Consider the following 23468-nt stretch of genomic DNA (forward strand, 5'->3'; position numbering starts at 1 on the left):
GTTTGTGGTTCCCAAAAAGGAGGGAACCTTCAGACCAATTATAGATCTCAAGATCCTAAACCAATTCCTAAGAGTTCCATCCTTCAAGATGGAGACCATTAGGACTATCTTACCATTAATCCAGGAGGGTCAATATATGACCACCGTGGACTTAAAAGATGCGTATCTACACATTCCTATCCATAAATATCATCACCAGTTCCTCAGGTTCGCCTTTCTGGACAAGCATTATCAGTTTGTGGCTCTTCCTTTCGGGTTGGCCACGGCGCCACAAATCTTCACGAAGGTGCTAGGGTCCCTTCTGGTGGTTCTAAGGCCACAGGGCATAGCAGTGGCGCCTTATCTAGACGACATTCTAATTCAAGCATCGACCTTCCAACTAGCCAAGTCTCACACGGACTTAGTGTTGGCCTTTCTAAGATCTCACGGGTGGAAGGTGAACGTAAAAAAAGAGTTCTCTTTCCCCCCTCACAAGAGTTTCATTTCTAGGGACTCTGATAGACTCAGTGGACATGAAAATATTTCTGACGGAGGTCAGAAAATCAAAGATTTTGTCCACGTGCCGAGCTCTTCACTCCATTCCGCGGCCGTCAGTGGCTCAGTGTATGGAGGTAATCGGTCTAATGGTAGCGGCAATGGACATAGTTCCGTTTGCTCGCTTGCATCTCAGACCACTGCAACTATGCATGCTCAAACAGTGGAATGGGGATTATGCAGATTTATCTCCTCAGATAAATCTGGATCAAGAGACCAGAGACTCTCTTCTTTGGTGGTTGTCACAGGATCATCTGTCCCAGGGAATGTGTTTCCGCAGGCCAGAATGGGTTATTGTGACGACAGACGCCAGCCTTCTGGGCTGGGGTGCAGTCTGGAATTCCCTGACATCTCAGGGTTTGTGGACTCGGGAGAAGGCTCTCCTACCGATAAATATTCTGGAATTAAGAGCGATATTCAATGCTCTCCAGGCATGGCCTCAGCTGGCTTCGGCCAGATTAATCAGGTTTCAGTCAGACAACATCACGACTTTGGCTTATATAAATCATCAGGGCGGAACAAAGAGTTCCTTAGCGATGATAGAGGTCTCAAGGATAATCCAATGGGCAGAGGCTCACTCTTGCCATCTGTCAGCGATCTATATCCCAGGTGCTCTAGCAGATTTTCTAAGTCGTCAGACTTTTCATCCGGGGGAGTGGGAACTCCATCCGGAGGTGTTTGCTCAGCTGGTTCGGCTATGGGGCACAACGGAATTGGATCTGATGGCGTCTCGTCAGAACGTCAAACTTCCTTGTTACGGCTCCAGGTCAAGGGATCCTCAGGCTGTACTGATAGATGCTCTAGCAGTGCCCTGGTCGTTCAACCTGGCTTATGTGTTTCCACCTTTCCCTCTCCTTCCACGTCTGATTGCCAGAATCAAACAGGAGAGAGCATCAGTGATTTTGATGGTGCCTGGGTGGCCACACAGGACTTGGTATGCAGACCTGGTGGACATGTCATCTCTTCCACCATGGTCTCTGCCATTGAGACAGGACCTTCTGATTCAAGGTCCATTCAAGCATCCAAATATTATTTCTCTGCAACTGACTGCTTGGAGATTGAACGCTTGATTCTATCAAAGCGGGGTTTCTCTGAGTCAGTCATAAATACCTTGATTCAGGCTCGAAAAAGCCTGTTACCAGGAAAATCTCTCATAAGATATGGCTTAAATATCTTTTTTGGTGCAAATCCAAAGGCTTCTCCTGGAGTAAAATCAGGATTCCTAGGATTTTGTCTTTTCTCCAAAAGGGATTGGAGAAAGGATTGTCAGCTAGTTCCCTAAAGAGACAGATATCTGCTCTGTCTATTTTGTTGCACAAGCGTCTGGCAGATGTTCCAGACGTTCAGGCTTTTTGTCAGGCTTTAGCTAGAATTAAGCCTGTGTTTAAACCTGTTGCTCCGCCATGGAGTCCAAATTTAGTTCTTAGAGTTCTTCAGGGGGTTCCGTTTGAACCCATGCATTCCATAGATATTAAGCTTTTATCTTGGAAAGTTTTGTTCCTAGTTGCTATCTCTTCAGCTCGAAGAGTTTCTGAACTATCTGCATTACAATGTGACGCACCTTATCTTGTGTTCCATGCTGATAAGGTGGTTTTGCGTACCAAGCCTGGGTTCCAACCTAAGGTTGTTACTAACAGGAATATCAATCAGGAAATTGTTGTTCCTTCTCTGTGTCCTAATCCTTTTTATAAGAAGGAACGTCTGTTGCACAACTTGGACGTGGTTCGTGCTTTGAAATTTTACTTGCAGGCAACCAAAGATTTTCGTCAAACATCTTCTTTGTTTGTTGTCTATTCTGGAAAGCGTAAGGGTCAAAAGGCTACGGCGACTTCTCTTTCCTTTTGGCTGAAAAGCATCATCCGTTTGGCTTATGAGACTGCTGGACAGCAGCCTCCTGAAAGGATTACAGCTTATTCTACTAGAGCGGTAGCTTCCACACTGGCTTTTAAAAATGATGCTTCTGTTGAACAGATTTGTAAGGCTTGGTCTTCGCTTCTTACCTTTTCAAAATTTTACAAATTTGATACTTTTGCTTCTTCGGAGGCTATTTTTGGGAGAAAGGTTTTGCAAGCAGTGGTGCCTTCCGTTTAGGTTTCTGTCTTGTCCCTCCCTTCATCCGTGTCCTAAAGCTTTGGTATTGGTATCCCACAAGTAAGGATGAATCCGTGGACTCGGTACATCATGCAAAAGAAAACAAAATTTATGCTTACCTGATAAATTTCTTTCTTTTGCGATGTACCGAGTCCACGGCCCGCCCTGTCTATTCAAGTATTTTTTTATGTAACTTCAGTCACATCTGCACCTTATAGTTTCTCCTTTTCTTCCTTGGCCTTTGGTCGAATGACTGGGGGGGTGGAGTTAAGGGGGGAGCTATATAGACAGCTCTGCTGTGGTGCTCTCTTTTCTACTTCCTGTCAGGAAGGATAATATCCCACAAGTAAGGATGAATCCGTGGACTCGGTACATCGCAAAAGAAAGAAATTTATTAGGTAAGCATAAATTTTGTTTTTTTAATTGTAGTATTCTTTTTTTTTTTACTGGTAGTGTTTTTTTATTTTTTGTAACTTAGGGGGTCTTAGGTTAGGGGTCTTGGGGGGTTAGCTGTTAGGGGGTTAATAGAGTAGGGGGTTATTGTGGTGGAGGTAATGGTGGTTAAGGGGTTAAGTAGTGTAGGGGTTATTGCTGTGGGGGTAATGGCAATTTAGGGGTTAAGTAATCTAGAGGTATTGTGGTGGGGAGATGGCAGTTTAGGGGTTAAATAGTGTAGAGTTAATGTGGTGGTAAGTAAGTGTAGAGGGTTATTGCAGTGGGGGTAATGGTGGTTTAGGGGTTAATAGTGTAGTGGGGTAGTTTGCGATGGGGGTTATGTGGTTTAGGGCTTAATTGCGTAGGGATGTATAGCGTAGGTTAAAAAGTTTTTTTTTTTGCATTTAGGACAACTTTTTTTCTCAGCCCAAACTCTTTACATAAGCTTTGAAGTTGCATAAAAACTTGTAATATAAACATAACTTAGCGCTGTTGTGATATTAATATTTTATGCCCGAGCTAATGGCTCTTTAATACACTTGCAAAATATCAAACATATGATGAAAATAAAAAACAAACAATCAAATGCGGCTGAACGGTATATATAGGAGAGTAAGGATCACCATTAAAAGCTTAAGACTATATCACCAGATCAGAATACAGTTCTATGACAGTGTGAGAACAATGTTTGAAAATACATTTACATTCATTTACCAATTAATAGTCCAAAAAGAAAATGCAATAAATACCAAGAGAAAATCTCTGGTATCATTGTTCACATGCCAGTTAACTTATAACTTAATAATAAATGTTTTATTTAGCATAGTTGAATTACTTTAGCAAGAAGATATATGACTGAAAGCCTTTAAAATATTTTTTGTGGGTTGACACATAAGCCTAGTTCAACTTGTTGTCATTTTTTCCCGGCTGGCTGTTAATCCAGCTGCAAAAACAAAACAGTGACAATCAATCCATCAATGGGCTCAATTTTATGTCTCACTCTCCTTGGTGAAAGAGTTAAATGTCCTTTATCACTGGTATTTCGACTTATGCAAAATACACTAATATTCATTAAAATAACATGAATAATTATGTTGACTCTAATATTTTACATGTAAAAGACACCAAATAAAAATAAATAACAAAATGAAACAAATACTGAAATATTATATAAGTAATATTTTAAAGATAATTATATAGATTATTTAATATCCCAAAGAAAAATAAACAGTATGGACAAAAAATGTAAATTAAATATTTAGGTACATCATTAAAAAACTATCGGCGAGATTACGAATTTTGCGTTATGAGCTATACGGTGCTAACGAGCATTTTTTTCTCACCGCTCACTTACCTGCAGCGCTGGTATTACAGGTTTTTACAAACCCGTCATTAAAAGGCAAGAAGTGAGCGTAGAGCAAAATTTTGCTCCATACTACACTCCAATACCAGTGCTGCTTAAGTCAGCGGCGAGCTGGTCATACGTACTCGTGCACGATTTCCCCATAGACATCAATGGGGAGAGCCGGCTGAGAAAAAGTCTAACACCTGCAAAAAAGCAGCGTAAAGCTCAGTAACACAGCCCCATTGATTCCTATGGGGAAACACATTTTATGTTTACACCTAACTTGAACCCAGAGTCTAAACACCCCTAATTTTACACGTATTAACCCCTAATCTTCCGCCCCCGACATCGCAGACACCTACATTATTCTTATTAACCCCTAATTTTCCGCTTCGGACAGCGCCTCTACCTACATTACTTATTAACCCCTAATCTGCTGCCCCCAACATCGCCGACACCTACATTATATTTATTAACCCCTAATCTCCGGCCCCCAATGTCGCCGCAACCTATCTACACTTATTAACCCCTAATCTGCCGCCACTATATTAAATGTATTAACCCCTAAATCTAAGTCTAACCCTAACACCCCCTAACAAATATAATTTAAATAAATCTAAATAAACATTACTATCATTAACTAAATTATTCCTATTTAAAACTAAATACTTACCTATAAAATAAACCATAAGTTAGCTACAATATAACTAATAGTTACATTGTATCTAGCTTATTGTTTATTTTTATTTTACAGGCAAGTTTGTATTTATTTTAACTAGGTAAAATAGTTACTAAATAGTTATTAACTATTTAATAACTACCTAGCTAAAATAAATTCAAATTTACCTGTAAAATAAAACCTAACCTAAGTTACACCTAACACTACACTACAATTAAATAACTTACCTAAATTAAATACAATTAAATACATTAAATTAAATTAGCTAAATCACAAAACCCCCCCACTAAATTACAGAAAATAAAAAACAAATTACAAGATAGTTAAACTAATTACACCTAATCTAATAGCCCTATCAAAATAAAAAAAGCCCCCCCCCAAAAAAAAAACCCCGTAGCCTAAACTAAACTATCAATAGCCCTTAAAAGGGCCTTTTGCGGGACATTGCCCCAAAGAAATCAGCTCTTTTACCTGTAAAAAAAAATACAAACAACCCCCCCAACAGTAAAACCCACCACCCACACAACCAACCCCCCAAATAAAATACTAACTAAAAAAACCTAAGCTCCCCATTGCCCTGGAAAGGGCATTTGGATGGGCATTGCGCTCTATTGCAGGCCCAAAGCCCTAACCTAAAAAATAAACCCACCCAATAAACCCTTAAAAAAATCCTAACACTAACCCCCGAAGATTCACTTACCAGGAGAAGTCTTCATCCAAGCGGCAAGATGTCCTCAAGGAAGCCGGCGGAAGTGGTCCTCCAGACGGGCAGAAGTCTTCATCCAGACGGCATCTTCTATCTTCATCCTTCCAGCGCGGAGCGGGTCCCTTAGATTCCGATTGGCTGATTGGATCAGCCAATAGGATTGAACTTCAATCCTATTGGCTGATTGGATCAGCCAATAGGATTGAGCTTGCATTCTATTGGCTGTTCCAATCAGCCAATGGAATGCAAGCTCAATCCTATTGGCTGATCCAATCAGCCAATAGGATTTTTTCTACCTTAATTTCGATTGGCTATCAGCCAATCGGAATCTAAGGGATGCCATCGTGGATGACGTCATTTAGAAGGTACCGTCATTCGTCGTTAGTCCATCGGTAGAAGAGTATGCTCTGCGTCGGATGTCTTGAAGATGGACCCACTCCGTGCCGGAAGGATGAAGATAGAAGATGCGGTCTGGATGAAGACTTCTGCCTGTCTGGAGGACCACTTCTGCCCGTCTGGAGGACCACTTCTGCCGGCTTCCTTGAGGAGATCTTGCCGCTTGGATGAAGACTTCTCCCGGTAAGTGAATCTTCAAGGGTTAGTGTTAAGATTTTTTTAAGGGTGTATTGGGTGGGTTTATTTTTTAGGTTAGAGCTTTGGGCCTGCAATAGAGCTAAATGCCCTTTTAAGGGCAATGCCCAGCCAAATGCCCCTTTCAGGGCAATGGGGAGCTTAGGTTTTTTTAGTTCGTATTTTATTTGGGGGGTTGGTTATGTGGGTGGTAAGTTTTACTGTTGGGGGGATTGTTTGTATTTTTTTACAGGTAAAAGAGCTGATTTCCTTGGAGCAATGCCCAGCAAAATGCCCTTTTAAGGGCTATTGATAGTTTAGACTAGGGTTTTTTTTTATTTTGGGGGGCTTTTTTTTTATTTTGATAGGGCTATTAGATTAGGTGTAATTAGTTTAAATATCTTGTAATTTGTTTTTTATTTTCTGTAATTTAGTGATTTTTTTGTGATTTAGCTAATTTAATTTAATTAATTGTATTTAATTTAGAGAATTGATTTAATTATAGTGTAGTGTTAGGTGTTAGTGTAACTTAGGTTAGGTTTTATTTTACAGGTAAATTTGAATTTATTTTAGCTAGGTAGTTATTAAATAGTTAATGACTATATTCTACCTAGTTAAAATAAATACAAACTTGTCTGTAAAATAAAAATAAACCGTAAGCTAGATACAATGTAACTATTAGTTATATTGTAGCTAGCTTAGGGTTTATTTTATAGGTATTTAGTTTTAAATAGGAATAATTTAGTTAATGATAGTAATATTTATTTAGATTTATTTAAATTATATTTAAGTTAGGGGGTGTTAGGGTTAGATTTAGGCTTAAAAGGGTTAATAAATTTAGAATAGTAGTGGTGGTGGCGGCGGCGACGTTGGGGACGGCAGATTAGGGGTTAATAAATGTAGGTAGGTGGCGGCGATGTTGGGGGCAGCAGATTGGGGTTAATAATTATAATGTAGGTTGCAGTGATGTTAGGGGCGGCAGATTAGGGGTTAATAAATATAATGTAGGTTGCGGCGATGTTAGGGGCGGCAGATTAGGGGTTAATAATATTTAACTATTGTTTGCAAGGCGGGAGTGCGGTGGTTTAGGGGTTAATATGTTTATTCTAGTGGCGGCAATGTCCGGAGCGGCAGATTAGGGGTTAACATTTTTATTATAGTGTTTGCGATGCGGGAGGGCCTCGGTTTAGGAGTTAATAGGTAGTTTATGGGTGTTTAGTGTACTTTTTAGCACTTTAGTTATGAGTTTTATGCTACAGCGTTGTAGTGTAAAACTCATAACTACTGACTTTAGAATCCGTTAGGAATCTTGGAGGTAGAGGGTGCACCGCTCACTTTTTGGCCTCCCAGGACAGACTTGTAATACAAGCGCTATGGAAGCCCCATAGAAAAAAGACTTTAAGAAGTTTACGTAAATCGGTTTGCAGTAAGGCCAAAAATGTGTGCGGTGCCCCTAAACCTGCAAGACTCGTAATATCAGCGGTAGTGAAAAAGCAGCATTAGGACCTGTTAACGCTGCTTTCTCAGCTCACTGCAAAACTCGTAATCTAGCCGTATGTGTGTGTGTCTGTTGTGGCTGTGTTTGTTTAGTCAAACACAGGTGAGGCTTGCAAGTACAAAACACAGTTTTACTCAAAAAATGTCTCCCCTTTAATTTGTTCCTAATGATCCACTTTACCTGCTGGAGTGTATTAAATTGTTTACAAGAATTTCCATTTCCCTTATATTGGTATTTCAAATAGTTGATTTAGCCTGTGAGATGCAAAAAATTACCAAGTTGCAAATTACCAAGATGCTAAATGAAAATGGAAGGAAGGATATGCTTAACACGTGACAAATATGTGCAGCCTTACCTAAAATATCTAGCTGTTGAAGATGTTGACAGTTTGCAGCTAATTCTTCAATGTCTGTGTCACACACAGACCTATTTGCAGTGAGGAAGAGCTTTCGTAGGTTTGGAAGCTTACGGGCAAGATTTACAAAACAACCAGCTCCACTCTGTAATGTAGGACACCAACCAAGGTCAAGTTCTTCAAGAAGCTGGCAGCCGGATACTAATTCTGCAATTCCCTTTTCAGTAATGTTTTTACATCTCCACAAGTCCAATGATCGTAGTTTCCTGCACTTGGCACCTATAACACTGGAAACTAGATCATAATCTTCAATCTGCAGAAAAAATACAGCATAAATAAATAAATAAAACAAACAACACAGAAGTTATAAACCTTTTACACTTCTCTTTTTTATCACAAATGTAAATTTACAATTGTGAAGTATAAAAATTTATTTTTTCATTTCTCTTGTATTAGATTCTTCGTTTTAAATCTGCTCTACAGCTCTGGACTTCATAAAACTAATGGTTTTCTAAAATGACTTGAGTACACATCTAAAAATCAGAATCTGTTATCATGGTAATAGAACATATTAACAATAATATTTAATACGAAGGAAAAAACTATACCAATTACAAAACGATCTTTGATGTAACAATGTAATAAAAATGCTAATGATTTTCACTGAATAAATAGATCTGATTAAAGGTCAATTCATACTACAATGCTTGCTAGAATGCTGCAAGATATATAGACAAAATATATAATCAAAAGTTACAACTATGTATAGGATGGAAATAACTGCATTTAACTTTGCTTTTAAATTTAACAGCATATTATTATCATATTAGAATCAAGGTTCAGAATATTAAATTATATTTACAAAAAAAAACAAAAAACAATGAAAAGAAAATTGCATAATTTATTATCTTAAATGTATTTCACAAACCCTTTTTGATTTAATAAAAAAAAAAATTAAATCATTCCAAAACGTAAACCTTATAACACTACAGCTATTTAACTCTTACAAGGAGATGAACCTCTAGTATGCAAATAATATTTACAGATTTCAAGTTGACGGTAAAAGTCAGAGTGATTAAAAAATGTCAATAATGTCTCAAGTACTCACCAAGACACAGCTGCCAAGGTTAAGGTGCTGTATTTCTGGACAGAAGTTAAGAATGCTAAGTAGAGCCGTTTGCTGCCATTGGAAACACATCAAAAGGAAGATAGAGAAGAAAGAATGGGTCAATTAGGTTATCACTTGCTTTGCTTAAAATACAGCTTAAGGCTTCTGTTACAAACATTACAAATGCTATTTAATGAGTCCCCAGGTATTCTAGTTATTGATTGCTTTATAGTCTAAAAAAATCATTAAAGCCCTAAATGTATGTCACTGAGGATGTGATTTCTTATTCCCTGAAGAGATCTTCTTCTCTTAGTTTGGCAGGCAATCTCCCAAAGGATAGCAGTTTGAAAGAACAGTTAAGTTCAAAGAAATAAGAAGGATAGGTGAAAAGCAGAAAGACCCGATACTAACCCATAATGCTACCGAAGGATTCTTTGACATCTTCATCCAAAGACTGATAGAAATGCCAATAGTGCTGAAGCGAATGAGCCCTGAGCTTTTGACCTTCATGTCAAAAGATTCTATGAGCTGACAAGGATTCCACTGAGGATACCTCTAATATGCAGTACAGCCAGCTAACCATATCCAGCAAACAAGAAACAAACTGTGCAAATGTACATTTTTAATTTAAATAACAGTCTTATTCTGAAAATAAATTATCTGGAGAACATTTAAATTTCAAACCACTACGGATTTGTAAACCAATGATTTTAGATGATGTCCCAGTTTGAATAATGCCATCTGCTCTAAAAACAGTATCTAAAGAAATGTCTGGTAGCATGTTTAATATGAAATATCTAAAATTTTGCACACAGCAGATATTTGTAGACTAGAAGAAAGGTATGGAACCACTATAAGGACCAACAACTTATAGACAAAAGCTGATGCTTCCTAAGTGACATATGCAACATGCCAAATGGGTAAAAAAAATCTCAACAGCTAGGAGCAAGGTGCACTTCTCTCCTTGCATCTACTTCTTGAGTAACAACAAGATATAATATGGTAAGTTTAAATTTGATCCTAAAAGCTGCTAGCAGTGAGTATATGGTATTTAAAAGAAAACAAATTAATCGTGTGGTGTATATGTAATTTCTCCCCCCCCCCCCCAAATCTAAAAAAACTAAATTTATTCTTTTTATATTTATATTTCCCTTTTTCCTGAATCTTGAACACAATACACAGTCAGCAGTGGTTGAGGTTGGCAGTGGGTATTAGTGATAAGGCTGTCTGTGTTTGTCTTACAAAGTAGTATTTGCAATGTTTATGATAATGATTAAAATATATGTAGTGTGCATATTTGAGAATTTAGTTAGATGCTAAACTGGCGTAAGTAGGACAAACTGACGATCTTCTGAAATGTGCGCAAATACACATTTTAGTAGTCGCAAGTAACTTACGCCAGTATTTTGTCCACGGAAAGTGTAAATAAAGAGTAGTTTTATGCAAATTAGGCTAACACTCGTAAAAATGGACAGATTTCAAATAAAAATGTGACACACAATTACGCTATTCAAAATTCATATATAAACCCATGCGCAGCCGCCATTTTCTTCAGTGTGTTTGGATTGTTCGTTGAGCTACAACACACTACACTGGAGTGGAGGATTAGTGAGAGTAGGCACAAACAGAGGAGTTAGTTAGGTCGCATTGTTGTTTGATTAAGCTTGTACACTTACACGTATGTTTACATATTGCACACATTTTGCATACATACATATACAAAATACACCACTTTTTTTTCTAACACCTCACACATTTTATTTGATTTTTAGTTTGATAGGCAGAGTGTTTGGTTGTGATTGTGTGTGATTGAACTGGGAGTGGGTGTGTGTAGTGTGATTTAGTGTGAGGATGGTAGGGAGAGGTAGGGAGGAGGGTAGGAGGGGAGAGGAGTGGCAGGGAGAGGAGTATTGGAGAGGACAGGAGCAGAAGTGGGCCCCCAGTCAGGGAGTAAGTGGAGTGGGGAGAGGGAGAGCTATAAGGGATGATGGGAGGGGAGATGCCCAAGAGCCCCAGAGAGCAGGCACATCTAGGAGAGGGACAGAGTGTGCACATGGGGACAGAAGGGGGAGGAGGGAGAGGGTAGGGAGGAACCCACACCAGGAACATCACAAGGAGGAAGCCAGGTGTCCATGGAGGATGAGATGTCCCAACTTCTCATTTGATAAAAATGTTACCCTTGTCTAGGCCATCATGGACAATTACAGTGCCCTTTTCGGGCAGGAGAAGGGTAAAGGCATTGCCAGAAAGCGAAAAAACTGCATGGTTGGCAGTAGAGGATGCCGTCAACAGTGTCGCCCCGCAGAGGAGGACTGTTGAGGGCCTGAAAAAGCGGTGGAATGACTGCAAGAGGCGGGTCAAAGAAAAGATGGGGCAGGAAGCTATGCACCAGAGGGGAACAGGCGGTGGTCCATCCCTGGATATTGAGTATAACACCTGGCAGGAGATGATACACAGGTCCCTGAGTATCACAGCAGTCAGTGGACTTCCAGGGGCTCGTGACTCAGGGGCTGCAACCACAGCACATCATGCTGGTGAGTAACATTCCACACACCAGTATTATATGTATTTGAGATATAACATCCTTTAATGTCACACATTCATGTACACAATGAGGAGCATGGTATTTGGCCTACTAACAAAAACATCTACAATTATATTTGACATTACTGCTAATTAACACAATGCAATTCATGATATGAGGTGGAATGTTGCAATACTAACATGTCTCAGAATAACACAGGACACATGTTATAGAGTTTGACATGAGAATCAGTATAGGCCCTAGCATGTATCCCCACGTGGACATATATCTGACTGTACTAAACCCTCTCATCCTTTGACTCCACAGAACCTCCTGTCACGAGGATACAAATATCCATGCCACCACCACCACCACCACCAGTCTTCAGGCAACCGCAAGAACAGTATGCTCCCAGGTATGAGCATGGTTGGATGGCTTCAGTTAAGGACCCGGGAGTGATGCCACCACCATTTCCATATGACCCCTGGCAAGATTCCTAGCCAGAGGAATATCCTCCCTTTGGCTTTGAGGGGGAGCCAAGACAGCCATAAAGGGTCCATGTATTTACCCCTCCCACAACACAATCTCATGGCAGTCAGGGATTTTACCCACAAACAATGTCACAGGAAGTGCCAATTAGACAGGCTGAGTCATTACACACTGGTCATCAGTGGGACTATCAACCAACCATGAAAGCTCCACCATCATCAGCAATTGGACAAGCTCCACCATCATCAGCAATTGGACGAGCTCCACCATCGGCAGATGGAAATATAGCAGAATCTACAGCTGCACCTCAGGCACCATCAGATGCAGGTGACCCTTGCCCCACATGAATCAGCAGTTGAAGCTCACCCTGCCCCACATGAACCAGCAGTTGAAGTTGGCCCTGCCCCACATGAACCAGCAGTTGAAGCTGACCCTGCACCTCCAGCAACAGCAGATGCAGGTGACCCTGCCCCACAAGCACCTAGAAGCCCTGCTGCTCAAGAGCCTGTGGATGCATTGTATTCTCCCCTGGGTGAGGAAAACATTGCACTCCAGAGGAGGCTGATAACAAGCACTGAGAGCATACAAAGAGGCCAAGAGAGGTTCTTCAGGAACCATGAAAGGTTCATCAGGAGCCAAGAGAGGATACAACAACGTAGCATAGAGCTACAGATGGACATGGCAGCATCGTTAAGTGCAAGTGTTCATAACCAGTCACAGATAATGCAAATTCTGTCTGATATGCAGATGCAAATGGACAATAGATGGAGAGAACACAATCAACTCTTGGGTGTGTTGGTTGAGCACTTTACAAACCAGCAGGACACTGCCTCCAGCCTATCATCTGTGGCCAGCACACCAGCAGAAACATCAAAATCTTCTCAAACCAGGAGAACAAGGAAATCCACTACAGTCACCTCAGTTCCCTCATCCAAGAAGCCAAAAAAGAAAGAAATATTCTTATAGTTCACCATAAATCTTGTCCTCTGTAATTTACCATATAATTGTCATCCACACCCGTGTGAAGTGTGTTTTATTACACTTAGGCCTAGATTTAGAGTTTGGCGGTAGCCGTGAAAACCAGCGTTAGAGGCTCCTAACGCTGGTTTTAGGCTACCTCCGGTATTTGGAGTCACTCAGAAAAGGGTCTAACGCTCACTTTTCAGCCGCGACTTTTCCATACCGCAGATCCCCTTACGTAAATTGCGTATCCTATCTTTTCAATGGGATTTTTCTAACTCCGGTATTTAGAGTCGTGTCTGAAGTGAGCGTTAGAAATCTAACGACAAAACTCCAGCCGCAGAAAAAAGTCAGTAGTTAAGAGCTTTCTGGGCTAACGCCGGTTCATAAAGCTCTTAACTACTGTACTCTAAAGTACACTAACACCCATAAACTACCTATGTACCCCTAAACCGAGGTCCCCCCACATCGCCGTAACTCGATTAAATTTTTTTTAACCCCTAATCTGCCGACCGCCACCTACGTTATCCTTATGTACCCCTAATCTGCTGCCCCTAACACCGCCGACCCCTATATTATATTTATTAACCCCTAATCTGCCCCCCACAACGTCGCCGCCAGCTACCTACACTTATTAACCCCTAATCTGCCGTCCGCACGCCGCCGCCAGCTACATTATCCCTATGTACCCCTAATCTGCTGCCCTAACATCGCCGACCCCTATATTATATTTATTAACCCCTAACCTGCCCCCCACAACGTCGCCGTCACCTACCTACAATAATTAACCCCTAATCTGCTGACCGCAAAGAGCCGCCAGCTACATTATAGCTATGTACCCCTAATCTGCTGCCCCTAACACCGCCGACCCCTATATTATATTTATTAACCCCTAACCTGCCCTCCCTAACATCGCCGACACCTAACTTCAATTATTAACCCCTAATCTGCCGACCGAATCTCGCCGCTATTCTAATAAATGTATTAACCCCTAAAGCTAAGTCTAACCCTAACACTAACACCCCCCTAAGTTAAATATAATTTTAATCTAACGAAATTAATTCACTATTATTAAATAAATTATTCCTATTTAAAGCTAAATACTTATCTGTAAAATAAATCCTAATATAGCTACAACATAAATTATAATTATATTATAGCTATTTTAGGATTAATATTTATTTTACAGGTAACTTTGTATTTATTTTAACCAGGTACAATAGCTATTAAATAGTTAAGAACTATTTAATAGCTAAAATAGTTAAAATAATTACAAATTTACCTGTAAAATAAATCCTAACCTAAGTTACAATTAAACCTAACACTACACTATCAATAAATTAATTAAATAAAATACCTACAATTACCTACAATTAAACCTAACACTACACTATCAATAAATAAATTAAATACAATACCTACAAATAACTACAATGAAATAAACTAACTAAAGTACAAAAAATAAAAAAGAACTAAGTTACAAAAAATAAAAAAATATTTACAAACATAAGAAAAATATTACAACAATTTTAAACTAATTACACCTACTCTAAGCCCCCTAATAAAATAACAAAGCCCCCCAAAATAAAAAAATGCCCTACCCTATTCTAAATTACTAAAGTTCAAAGCTCTTTTACCTTACCAGCCCTGAACAGGGCCCTTTGCGGGGCATGCCCCAAGAAGTTCAGCTCTTTTGCCTGTAAAAAAAAACATACAACACCCCCCCCCCAACATTACAACCCACCACCCACATACCCCTAATCTAACCCAAACCCCCCTTAAATAAACCTAACACTAAGCCCCTGAAGATCATCCTACCTTTTCTTCACCATACCAGGTTCACCGATCCGTCCTGGCTCCAAAATCTTCATCCAACCCAAGCGGGGGCTGGCGATCCATCTTCCGGCGGCTGAAGAGGTCTAGAAGAGGCTCCAAAGTCTTCATCCTATCCGGGAAGAAGAGTAGATCCGGACCGGCAACCATCATCTTCCAAGCGACATCTTCTATCTTCATCCGATGAGGACCGGCTCCATCCTGAAGAACTCCACCGCGGACCCATCTTCATCCGGCGACGTCCAACTGAAGAATGACGGTTCCTTTAAGGGACGTCATCCAAGATGGCGTCCCTCGAATTCCGATTGGCTGATAGGATTCTATCAGCCAATCGGAATTAAGGTAGGAATATTCTGATTGGCTGATGGAATTAGCCAATCAGAATCAAGATCAATCCGATTGGCTGATCCAATCAGCCAATCAGATTGAGCTCGCATTCTATTGGCTGATCGGAACAATCTGATTCCATCAGCCAATCAGAATATTCCTACCTTAATTCCGATTGGCTGATAGAATCCTATCAGCCAATCGGAATTCGAGGGACGCCATCTTGGATGACGTCCCTTAAAGGAACCCTCATTCTTCAGTTGGACGTCGCCGGATGAAGATGGGTCCGCGGTGGAGGTCTTCAGGATGGAGCCGGTCCTCATCGGATGAAGATAGAAGATGCCGCTTGGAAGATGATGGTTGCCGGTCCGGATCTACTCTTCTTCCCGGATAGGATGAAGACTTTGGAGCCTCTTCTGGACCTCTTCAGCCGCCGGAAGATGGATCGCCAGCCCCCGCTTGGGTTGGATGAAGATTTTGGAGCCAGGACGGATCAGTGAACCTGGTATGGTGAAGACAAGGTAGGATGATCTTCAGGGGCTTAGTGTTAGGTTTATTTAAGGGGGGTTTGGGTTAGATTAGGGGTATGTGGGTGGTAATGTTGGGGGGGGATATTATATGTTTTTTTTTACAGGCAAAAGAGCTGAACTTCTTGGGGCATGCCCCGCAAAGGGCCCTGTTCAGGGCTTGTAAGGTAAAAGAGCTTTGAACTTTAGTAATTTAGAATAGGGTAGGGCATTTTTTATTTTGGGGGGCTTTGTTATTTTATTAGGGGGCTTAGAGTAGGTGTAATTAGTTTAAAATTGTTGTAAGATTTTCCTTATGTTTGTAAATATTTTTTTATTTTTTGTAACTTAGTTCTTTTTTATTTTTTGTACTTTAGTTAGTTTATTTCATTGTAGTTATTTGTAGATATTGTATTTAATTAATGTATTGATAGTGTAGTGTTAGGTTTAATTGTAGGTAATTGTAGATATTTTATTTAATTAATTTAATGATAGTGTAGTGTTAGGTTTAATTGTAACTTAGGTTAGGATTTATTTTACAGGTAATTTTGTTATTATTTTAACTAGGTAACTATTAAATAGTTATTAACTATTTAATAGCTATTGTACCTGGTTAAAATAATTACAAAGTTACCTGTAAAATAAATATTAATCCTAAAATAGCTATAATATAATTATAATTTATAGTGTAGCTATATTAGGATTTATTTTACAGGTAAGTATTTAGCTTTAAATAGGAATAATTTATTTAATAAGAGATAATTAATTTCGTTAGATGTAAATTATATTTAACTTAGGGGGGTGTTAGTGTTAGGGTTAGACTTAGCTTTAGGGGTTAATACATTTATTAGAATAGCGGTGAGCTCCAGTCGGCAGATTAGGGGTTAATAATTGAAGTTAGGTGTCGGCGATGTTAGGGAGGGCAGATTAGGGGTTAATACTATTTATTATAGGGTTATTGAGGCGGGAGTGAGGCGGATTAGGGGTTAATAACTTTATTATAGTAGCGCTCAGGTCCGGTCGGCAGATTAGGGGTTAATAAGTGTAGGCAGGTGGAGGCGACGTTGTGGGGGGCAGATTAGGGGTTAATAAATATAATATAGGGGTCGGCGATGTTAGGGCAGCAGATTAGGGGTACATAGGGATAATGTAAGTAGCGGCGGTTTACGGAGTGGCAGATTAGGGGTTAATAATAATATGCAGGGGTCAGCGATAGCGGGGGCGGCAGATTAGGGGTTAATAAGTGTAAGGTTAGGGGTGTTTAGACTCGGGGTACATGTTAGAGTGTTAGGTGCAGACGTAGGAAGTGTTTCCCCATAGCAAACAATGGGGCTGCGTTAGGAGCTGAACGCGGCTTTTTTGCAGGTGTTAGGTTTTTTTTCAGCTCAAACAGCCCCATTGTTTCCTATGGGGGAATCGTGCACGAGCACGTTTTTGAGGCTGGCCGCGTCCGTAAGCAACTCTGGTATCGAGAGTTGAAGCTGCGCTAAATATGCTCTACGCTCCTTTTTTGGAGCCTAACGCAGCCTTTATGTGGACTCTCAATACCAGAGTTATTTTTATAGTGCGGCCAGAAAAAAACCGGCGTTAGCTACGCGGGTCCTTACCGACAAAACTCTAAATCTAGCCGTAATATTTTTAAAACATATAATATGACCTGTGTGGAAATGGCAATAAAAACAGGTAATATCATGTTTATGACATATTCTTGTACTATAACTCACATCCACAATAGTTGTTTATGAAGGGTACATATAGTAATATTCACTTCTAAGATGTAAATCAATGTATCTCACATCCAATATAAATTGACACATGGGTATATATAATAGAGATGTTACTGATAGGGTGTGCATTATCAGGTGTTTTAAGGCTGCAGGTGAGAGGTTGTGTTGTCTGTGATTGGTTTGACACAACTGCAAAGAGGTGGCCTTCAAGAAGGTCTTAGACATTATCATATGAGCCATCCAAGGTTTCGCTTTCAACTAAGAATACCAAGAGAAGAAAGCAAGTGTTAGGATTAAATCTGAAAGTAGTTTAAAATGACATGCCCTATTTGAAACAAGAAGGTTTTCTTTGGACTTGACTTTACCTTTATATATTTTGGCATCACTGCCAAGCTGTGTTAACATTAGAATAAATTACACTCCAGTGGGTTCTAAAGAGATGAAGGTAATACAATTATGATTTCCCATTGTTCTCTCCTCCAAGTATTGTTGATTGTTTTGAGAACAAATTTAAAGTAAATAAGTAAGTATATGTCCACAATGTGATAAAGTGATGAGATCTGATTCTACCTACAAGCTCAATCCATTTGATTATGTTGTGGCTTCAAACAACAAAATCAGCTATTTCAAATACACAAATAAACCTTAAAAAACCAATATCATAGTATACTGTCCCTTTAACCTTGAGATGCTATTTAAATGTATGTGTTTGTTAAGGCTTCCAGGAGTTACATTGCTTTTTTAGTCAGTGCAAGGGTTGCTGCGCCTGCAATATGTGGCGAGATGAGAATGGAGTAGATTCTCTGAATTCTGCATATTGGATACCAAATTGCACGGCTGTTCTATGTTAGTTTATGGGGATAAAAATTACGGCCGAAGGGTGAAATATGCGCACGTAACTTGTATGCTACGCCGTATATGTAATACCAAAATCGCATAAAATCCGCCGTCGGCGGCTTTTGCGGGCGACGCCGCATATTGGATCGAGGCCCAGTTGTGTTTGTGTTCTAGTAAGCTGGTGGGTGTTTCATTGAGAAAATGATTAGTTTTCATTGTGAAAACAGAATTTTAGTGAACAGGTTGTGTATTAAACAGTCACATGTTTTGAGGTAGTGTTGTATATAGCTTAAACTACATACATTATATAGGTACTACAGTAACACTTCAAAACAAGTGAAAGGAAGGACATAAAAAGGTAGCTTCTGTAGAATGTATTAAATATCAAGGCCTATTTCGAAGCCCAGTCCTTAATCACACTATAAAAAGATAAACAGAAGTCCTCAAAGATAAGCAACTATGTGATGCCCATAACGGTAAAAAAATACTGAAACATGGTGGAAAGACCAGGAAAGCATTCAATGATCTTGAATGCAGAAAGAAAAAGCAAAGTACAAGAATAACAAAAAACAGTGAAGAATGAAAAATAACAAGTCTCCCTTAATTTCTCTTCAACTGATCCATAGCATAGTTTATTAGTTGTTCTTACGGTTTGCATGGAAAAGGGGAGATGTTTTTGTGGGTTTAAAACTAACTGGAAACTGTAGCACAAACTAACTGGAAACTGTAGCACAAACTGACTGGAAACTGTAGCACAAACTGACTGGAAACTGTAGCACAAACTGACTGGAAACTGTAGCACAAACTGACTGCAAACTGTAGCACAAACTGACTGCAAACTGTAGCACAAACTGACTGGAAACTGTAGCACAAACTGACTGGAAACTGTAGCACAAACTGACTGGAAACTGTAGCACAAACTGACTGGAAACTGTAGCACAAACTGACTGGAAACTGTAGCACAAACTGACTGGAAACTGTAGCACAAACTGACTGGAAACTGTAGCACAAACTGACTGGAAACTGTAGAACAAACTGACTGGAAACTGCAGCACATTACAGCTTTTTGCATCATTTTTAATTGTTCTTGAGAAAGCAGATGCTGCTGAAATACATTGAATGTTGTTTAACTTTTAAAAGCTGTTTGCTGTGATTACAGAAAATTAACTACTTGTGTGTTGACTCTTGTGGAAACAAAGAATTTGTATATTCCACATAGAATTTTCCTGGGTGTTAGTAAATCGGGCCCATAGTGTAGCATTTCAATTTTATAAATGAAGAGTGTTCGCAACTACGGAACATGTCCATCCATCTTCACAGCAAGCAGACAACAGAAGCTGTTTGCCTACTGGCCGCAGTTATCATTGCACAAGGATTTCCTTCAATCACCCCCCAAAAAATGTGATTGAGGGGCTTCTTAACCCCTTCACTACCAGAAATTTTAGAGGAAAACTTGTCCAAAGTACTGGAGAATATTTAGCATTTTTGCTATCACTGTGCTTAAATACAGCCTTTTTTTTCTTACTAATGAAACAACAAAATACACACACACACACATACATACACACATATATATATATATATATATATATATATATATATATATATATATATATACACACACACATATGTACATATATAAAGAGATTAATTATTGCATTCCACAAAAACTTGTAGAAAAAAATCTCAAAATTTGTTCATTGGCCTCCTCTGATTCAACTAAGACCTAACATTAATAACATAATTTATGCTTACCAGATAAATTCCTTTCCTTCTGGATAGGGAGAGTCCACGGCTTCATTCCTTACAGTTGGGAAATACATCACCTGACAACCAGGAGGAGGCAAAGACACCCCAGCCAAAGGCTTAAATATCGCTCCCACATTCTCTTTACCCGAGTCATTCTGCTGAGGGAACAAGGAAAAGTAGGAGAAATATCAGGGTATAAATGGTGCCACAAGAATAAGATAAATAATAGGGGGCCGCCCTTAGACAAGAAAAAATGGACGAGGGCCTCGGACACTCCCTATACGGAAGGAAAGGAATTTGTCTGGTAAGCAAAAATTATGTTTACCTTAGATAGGGAGAGTCCACGGCTTCATTCCTTACTGTTGGGGGAAACTATACCCAAGCTCCAGAGGACACTGAATGAATAACGAGAGGGAACAAAAAGGAAGAGGCGGACCCTATTCTGAGGGCACCACAGCTGAAGCCGTGGACTCGTCGTATTGTAAAAGAAATAAATTTATCAGGTAAGCATAAATACGACGAGTCCATGGATTTCATCCTTACTTATGGGATACAATACCAAAGCTATAGGATACGGATGAAAGGGAGGGACAAGACAGGAACCTAAACGGAAGGCACCACTGCTTGAAGAACCTTTCTCCCAAAAACAGCCTCAGACGAGGCAAAAGTATCAAATTTTTAAAATTTGGAAAAAGTGTGAAGAGACGACCAAGTTGCAGCCTTGCAAATCTGTTCAACAGAAGCATAATTTTTAAATGTCCATGAGGAAGCCACAGCCCTAGTAGAATGAGCCGTAATACTTTCTGGAGGCTGCTGTCCAGCAGTCTAATATGCAACACGGATGATACTCTTCAGCCAAAAAGAAAGAGAGGTAGCCGTAGCTTTCTGACCCCTACGTTTCCCAGCAAAAAAAAAAAACAAATATTGAAGATGTTTGACGAAAATCCTTAGTCGCATGCAAGTAGAACTTCAAGGCACGGACTACATCCAGATTATGTAACAGACGCTCCTTCTTAGAAGAAGGGTTAGGACACAAGGAAGGAACAACAATTTCCTGATTAATATTCTTGTTAGAAACAACCTTAGGAAGAAAACCAGGTTTGGTACGTAACACCACCTTATCAGAATGGAAAATAAGATAAGGAGAATCACATTGTAAAACCGAAAGCTCAGAAACTCTGCAAACAGAAGAAATAGCAACCAAAAATAAAACTTTCCAAGATAATAACTTAATATCTATTGAATGCATGGGTTCAAACGGAGCCCCTTGAAGAACTCTGAGAACTAGAATAAGACTCCATTGAGGAGTAACTGGATTGAACACAAGCCTGATTCTTACCAAGGCCTGACAAAAGACTGTACATCTGGTACACCTGCTAGACATTTGTGAAACAAAAATGGATAGAGCCGAAATGTGACCCTTTAGGGAACTAGCAGATAAAAACCCCTCTTCAGAGCTTCCTGGAGAAAAGACAAAACTCTAGGAATCCTAACTCTAATTCAAGAGTAGCCCTTGGATTCACACCAATAAAAGTATCTACGCCAAACCTTATGGTAGATTTTTCTAGGTACAGGCTTACGAGCCTGCATCAAGGTCTTATGACCAGATCAGAGAACCCATGTTTGGATAAAATGAAGCGTGCAAGCTCCACGCAGACAGCTTCAGAAAGCTAGATTTTGGAAGAAGGAAGAGACCCTGAATGAGAATGTCCATCCTCAACGACAGTCTCCAAGGTGGTAGAGATGCCATTTCAAAAAGGTCTGCATACCAAATTCTTCGAGGCCATGCCAGTGCTATGAGCAACACAGACGCCTTCTCCTGTTTGAGTCGGGCAATTACCAGAGGAAGAAATGCAAACTGAGGAAACAGGTATGCTAGATTGAGAAGGTTGGCATTCCTTCGAAATGCCCACAGAACCAAATCCGGCTGTCCCCACTTGAGGATCAGGTTGGAAAACAACTCCCGTATGGAACGTCTGTCTGCTCAAGAAATCCGCCTCCCAATTGTCTACTCCCGGGATGTGGATCGCTGACAGGCAACAATAATGGATCTCTGCCCATTTAATCATTTTGGATACTTCTGTCATCACTAGGAAACTTCCTGTTCCCCCTTGATGATCAATGGAAACCACAGAAGTTATAATGTCCGACTGGAACCCGACAAGATTGGCCACGGCTAACCGAAGCCAGGCCAGAAGTGCAATGAATTGCTCTCGGTTCTAGAATGTTTATAGGCAGAACTGACTCTGACTGAGTCCAAAGTCCCTGAGCCCCCAGGGAGTTCCAGACAGCTCCCCACTCCAGAAGGCTGGCGTCTGTTGTCCCAATTTCCCAAGCCGGCCTGCGAAAGCAGGTTCCCTGGGATAGATGATCCAGAGATAACCACTGAAGAGAATCCCTTGTCTCCTGATCTAGAGTTATCAGAGGAGATCGGTCTGTATAATCCCCGTTCCATTACCTGAGCATACTTAGTTGTAAAGGTCTGAGATGGAACCGAGCAAAAGGGCATGATATCCATTGTCGCCACCAACAGCCCAATTACCTTCATACATTGATCCGAAAGTCGGAGAGTGGACTGAAGGGCACGACAGGTATGTAACAATTTCGTTTGTCTGACCTCTGTCAAAAAAATTCTTATCGACAGGGAATCTATTATGGTCCCTAGAAAGGTTACCCTTGTACTTGGAAACAAGGAGCCTTTTTTCCATATTTATCGTCCACCCATGAGTACACAGGAGGATAATACCAGGGTAGTATGGGATCTGGCTTGTTGAAATGATGGCGCTTGAATTAGAATGTCGTCCAGAGACGGCGCCACTCCAATGCCCTGTGGTCTAAGAACCGCCCAAAGAGATCCCAGCACCTTTGTAAATATTCTTGGAGCAGTGGCCAGGCCTAAAGGTAAGGCCATGAACTGAAGTGTTTGCTAAAATGCAAACCTTAGAAACTTGGAACGGTCCCTGTGAAAGGGAACATGTAGGAATGCATCCTTTAGATCCACTGTGGTCATGAACTGACCTTCTTAAAGCAGTGGTAGAATGGAACGAGTAGTTTCCATCGTGAGCACGGAACTCTAGAAATTTGTGTAGACTCTTGAGGTTCAAGATTGGTCTGAAGGTTCCCTCTTTTTCAGGAACCACAAACAGATATGAGCAAAAAACCCTGACCCTGTTCCTGTGCTGGAACAGGAACATT

General features: G+C 40.1%; 1 protein-coding gene across 4 annotated transcripts in view; it reads right to left on the reverse strand.

The window, feature by feature from the left end:
• The window catches only part of FBXL4 (F-box and leucine rich repeat protein 4), a 323445-nt gene that overhangs the window by 31070 nt on the left and 268907 nt on the right, over positions 1-23468 (reverse strand). For all 4 annotated transcript variants that reach the window (XM_053710564.1, XM_053710565.1, XM_053710562.1 and 1 more), the window contains exons 6-7: positions 9322-9393; positions 8214-8526 (exon numbers count right to left, since the gene is read on the reverse strand). In XM_053710564.1, coding sequence (XP_053566539.1) covers positions 8214-8526; positions 9322-9393 — 385 coding nt within the window. The remainder of the gene's footprint in view (positions 1-8213; positions 8527-9321; positions 9394-23468) is intronic.

Source organism: Bombina bombina, chromosome 4 (genome assembly GCF_027579735.1).
Source record: "Bombina bombina isolate aBomBom1 chromosome 4, aBomBom1.pri, whole genome shotgun sequence".
NCBI classification, from domain to species: Eukaryota; Metazoa; Chordata; class Amphibia; order Anura; family Bombinatoridae; genus Bombina; species Bombina bombina.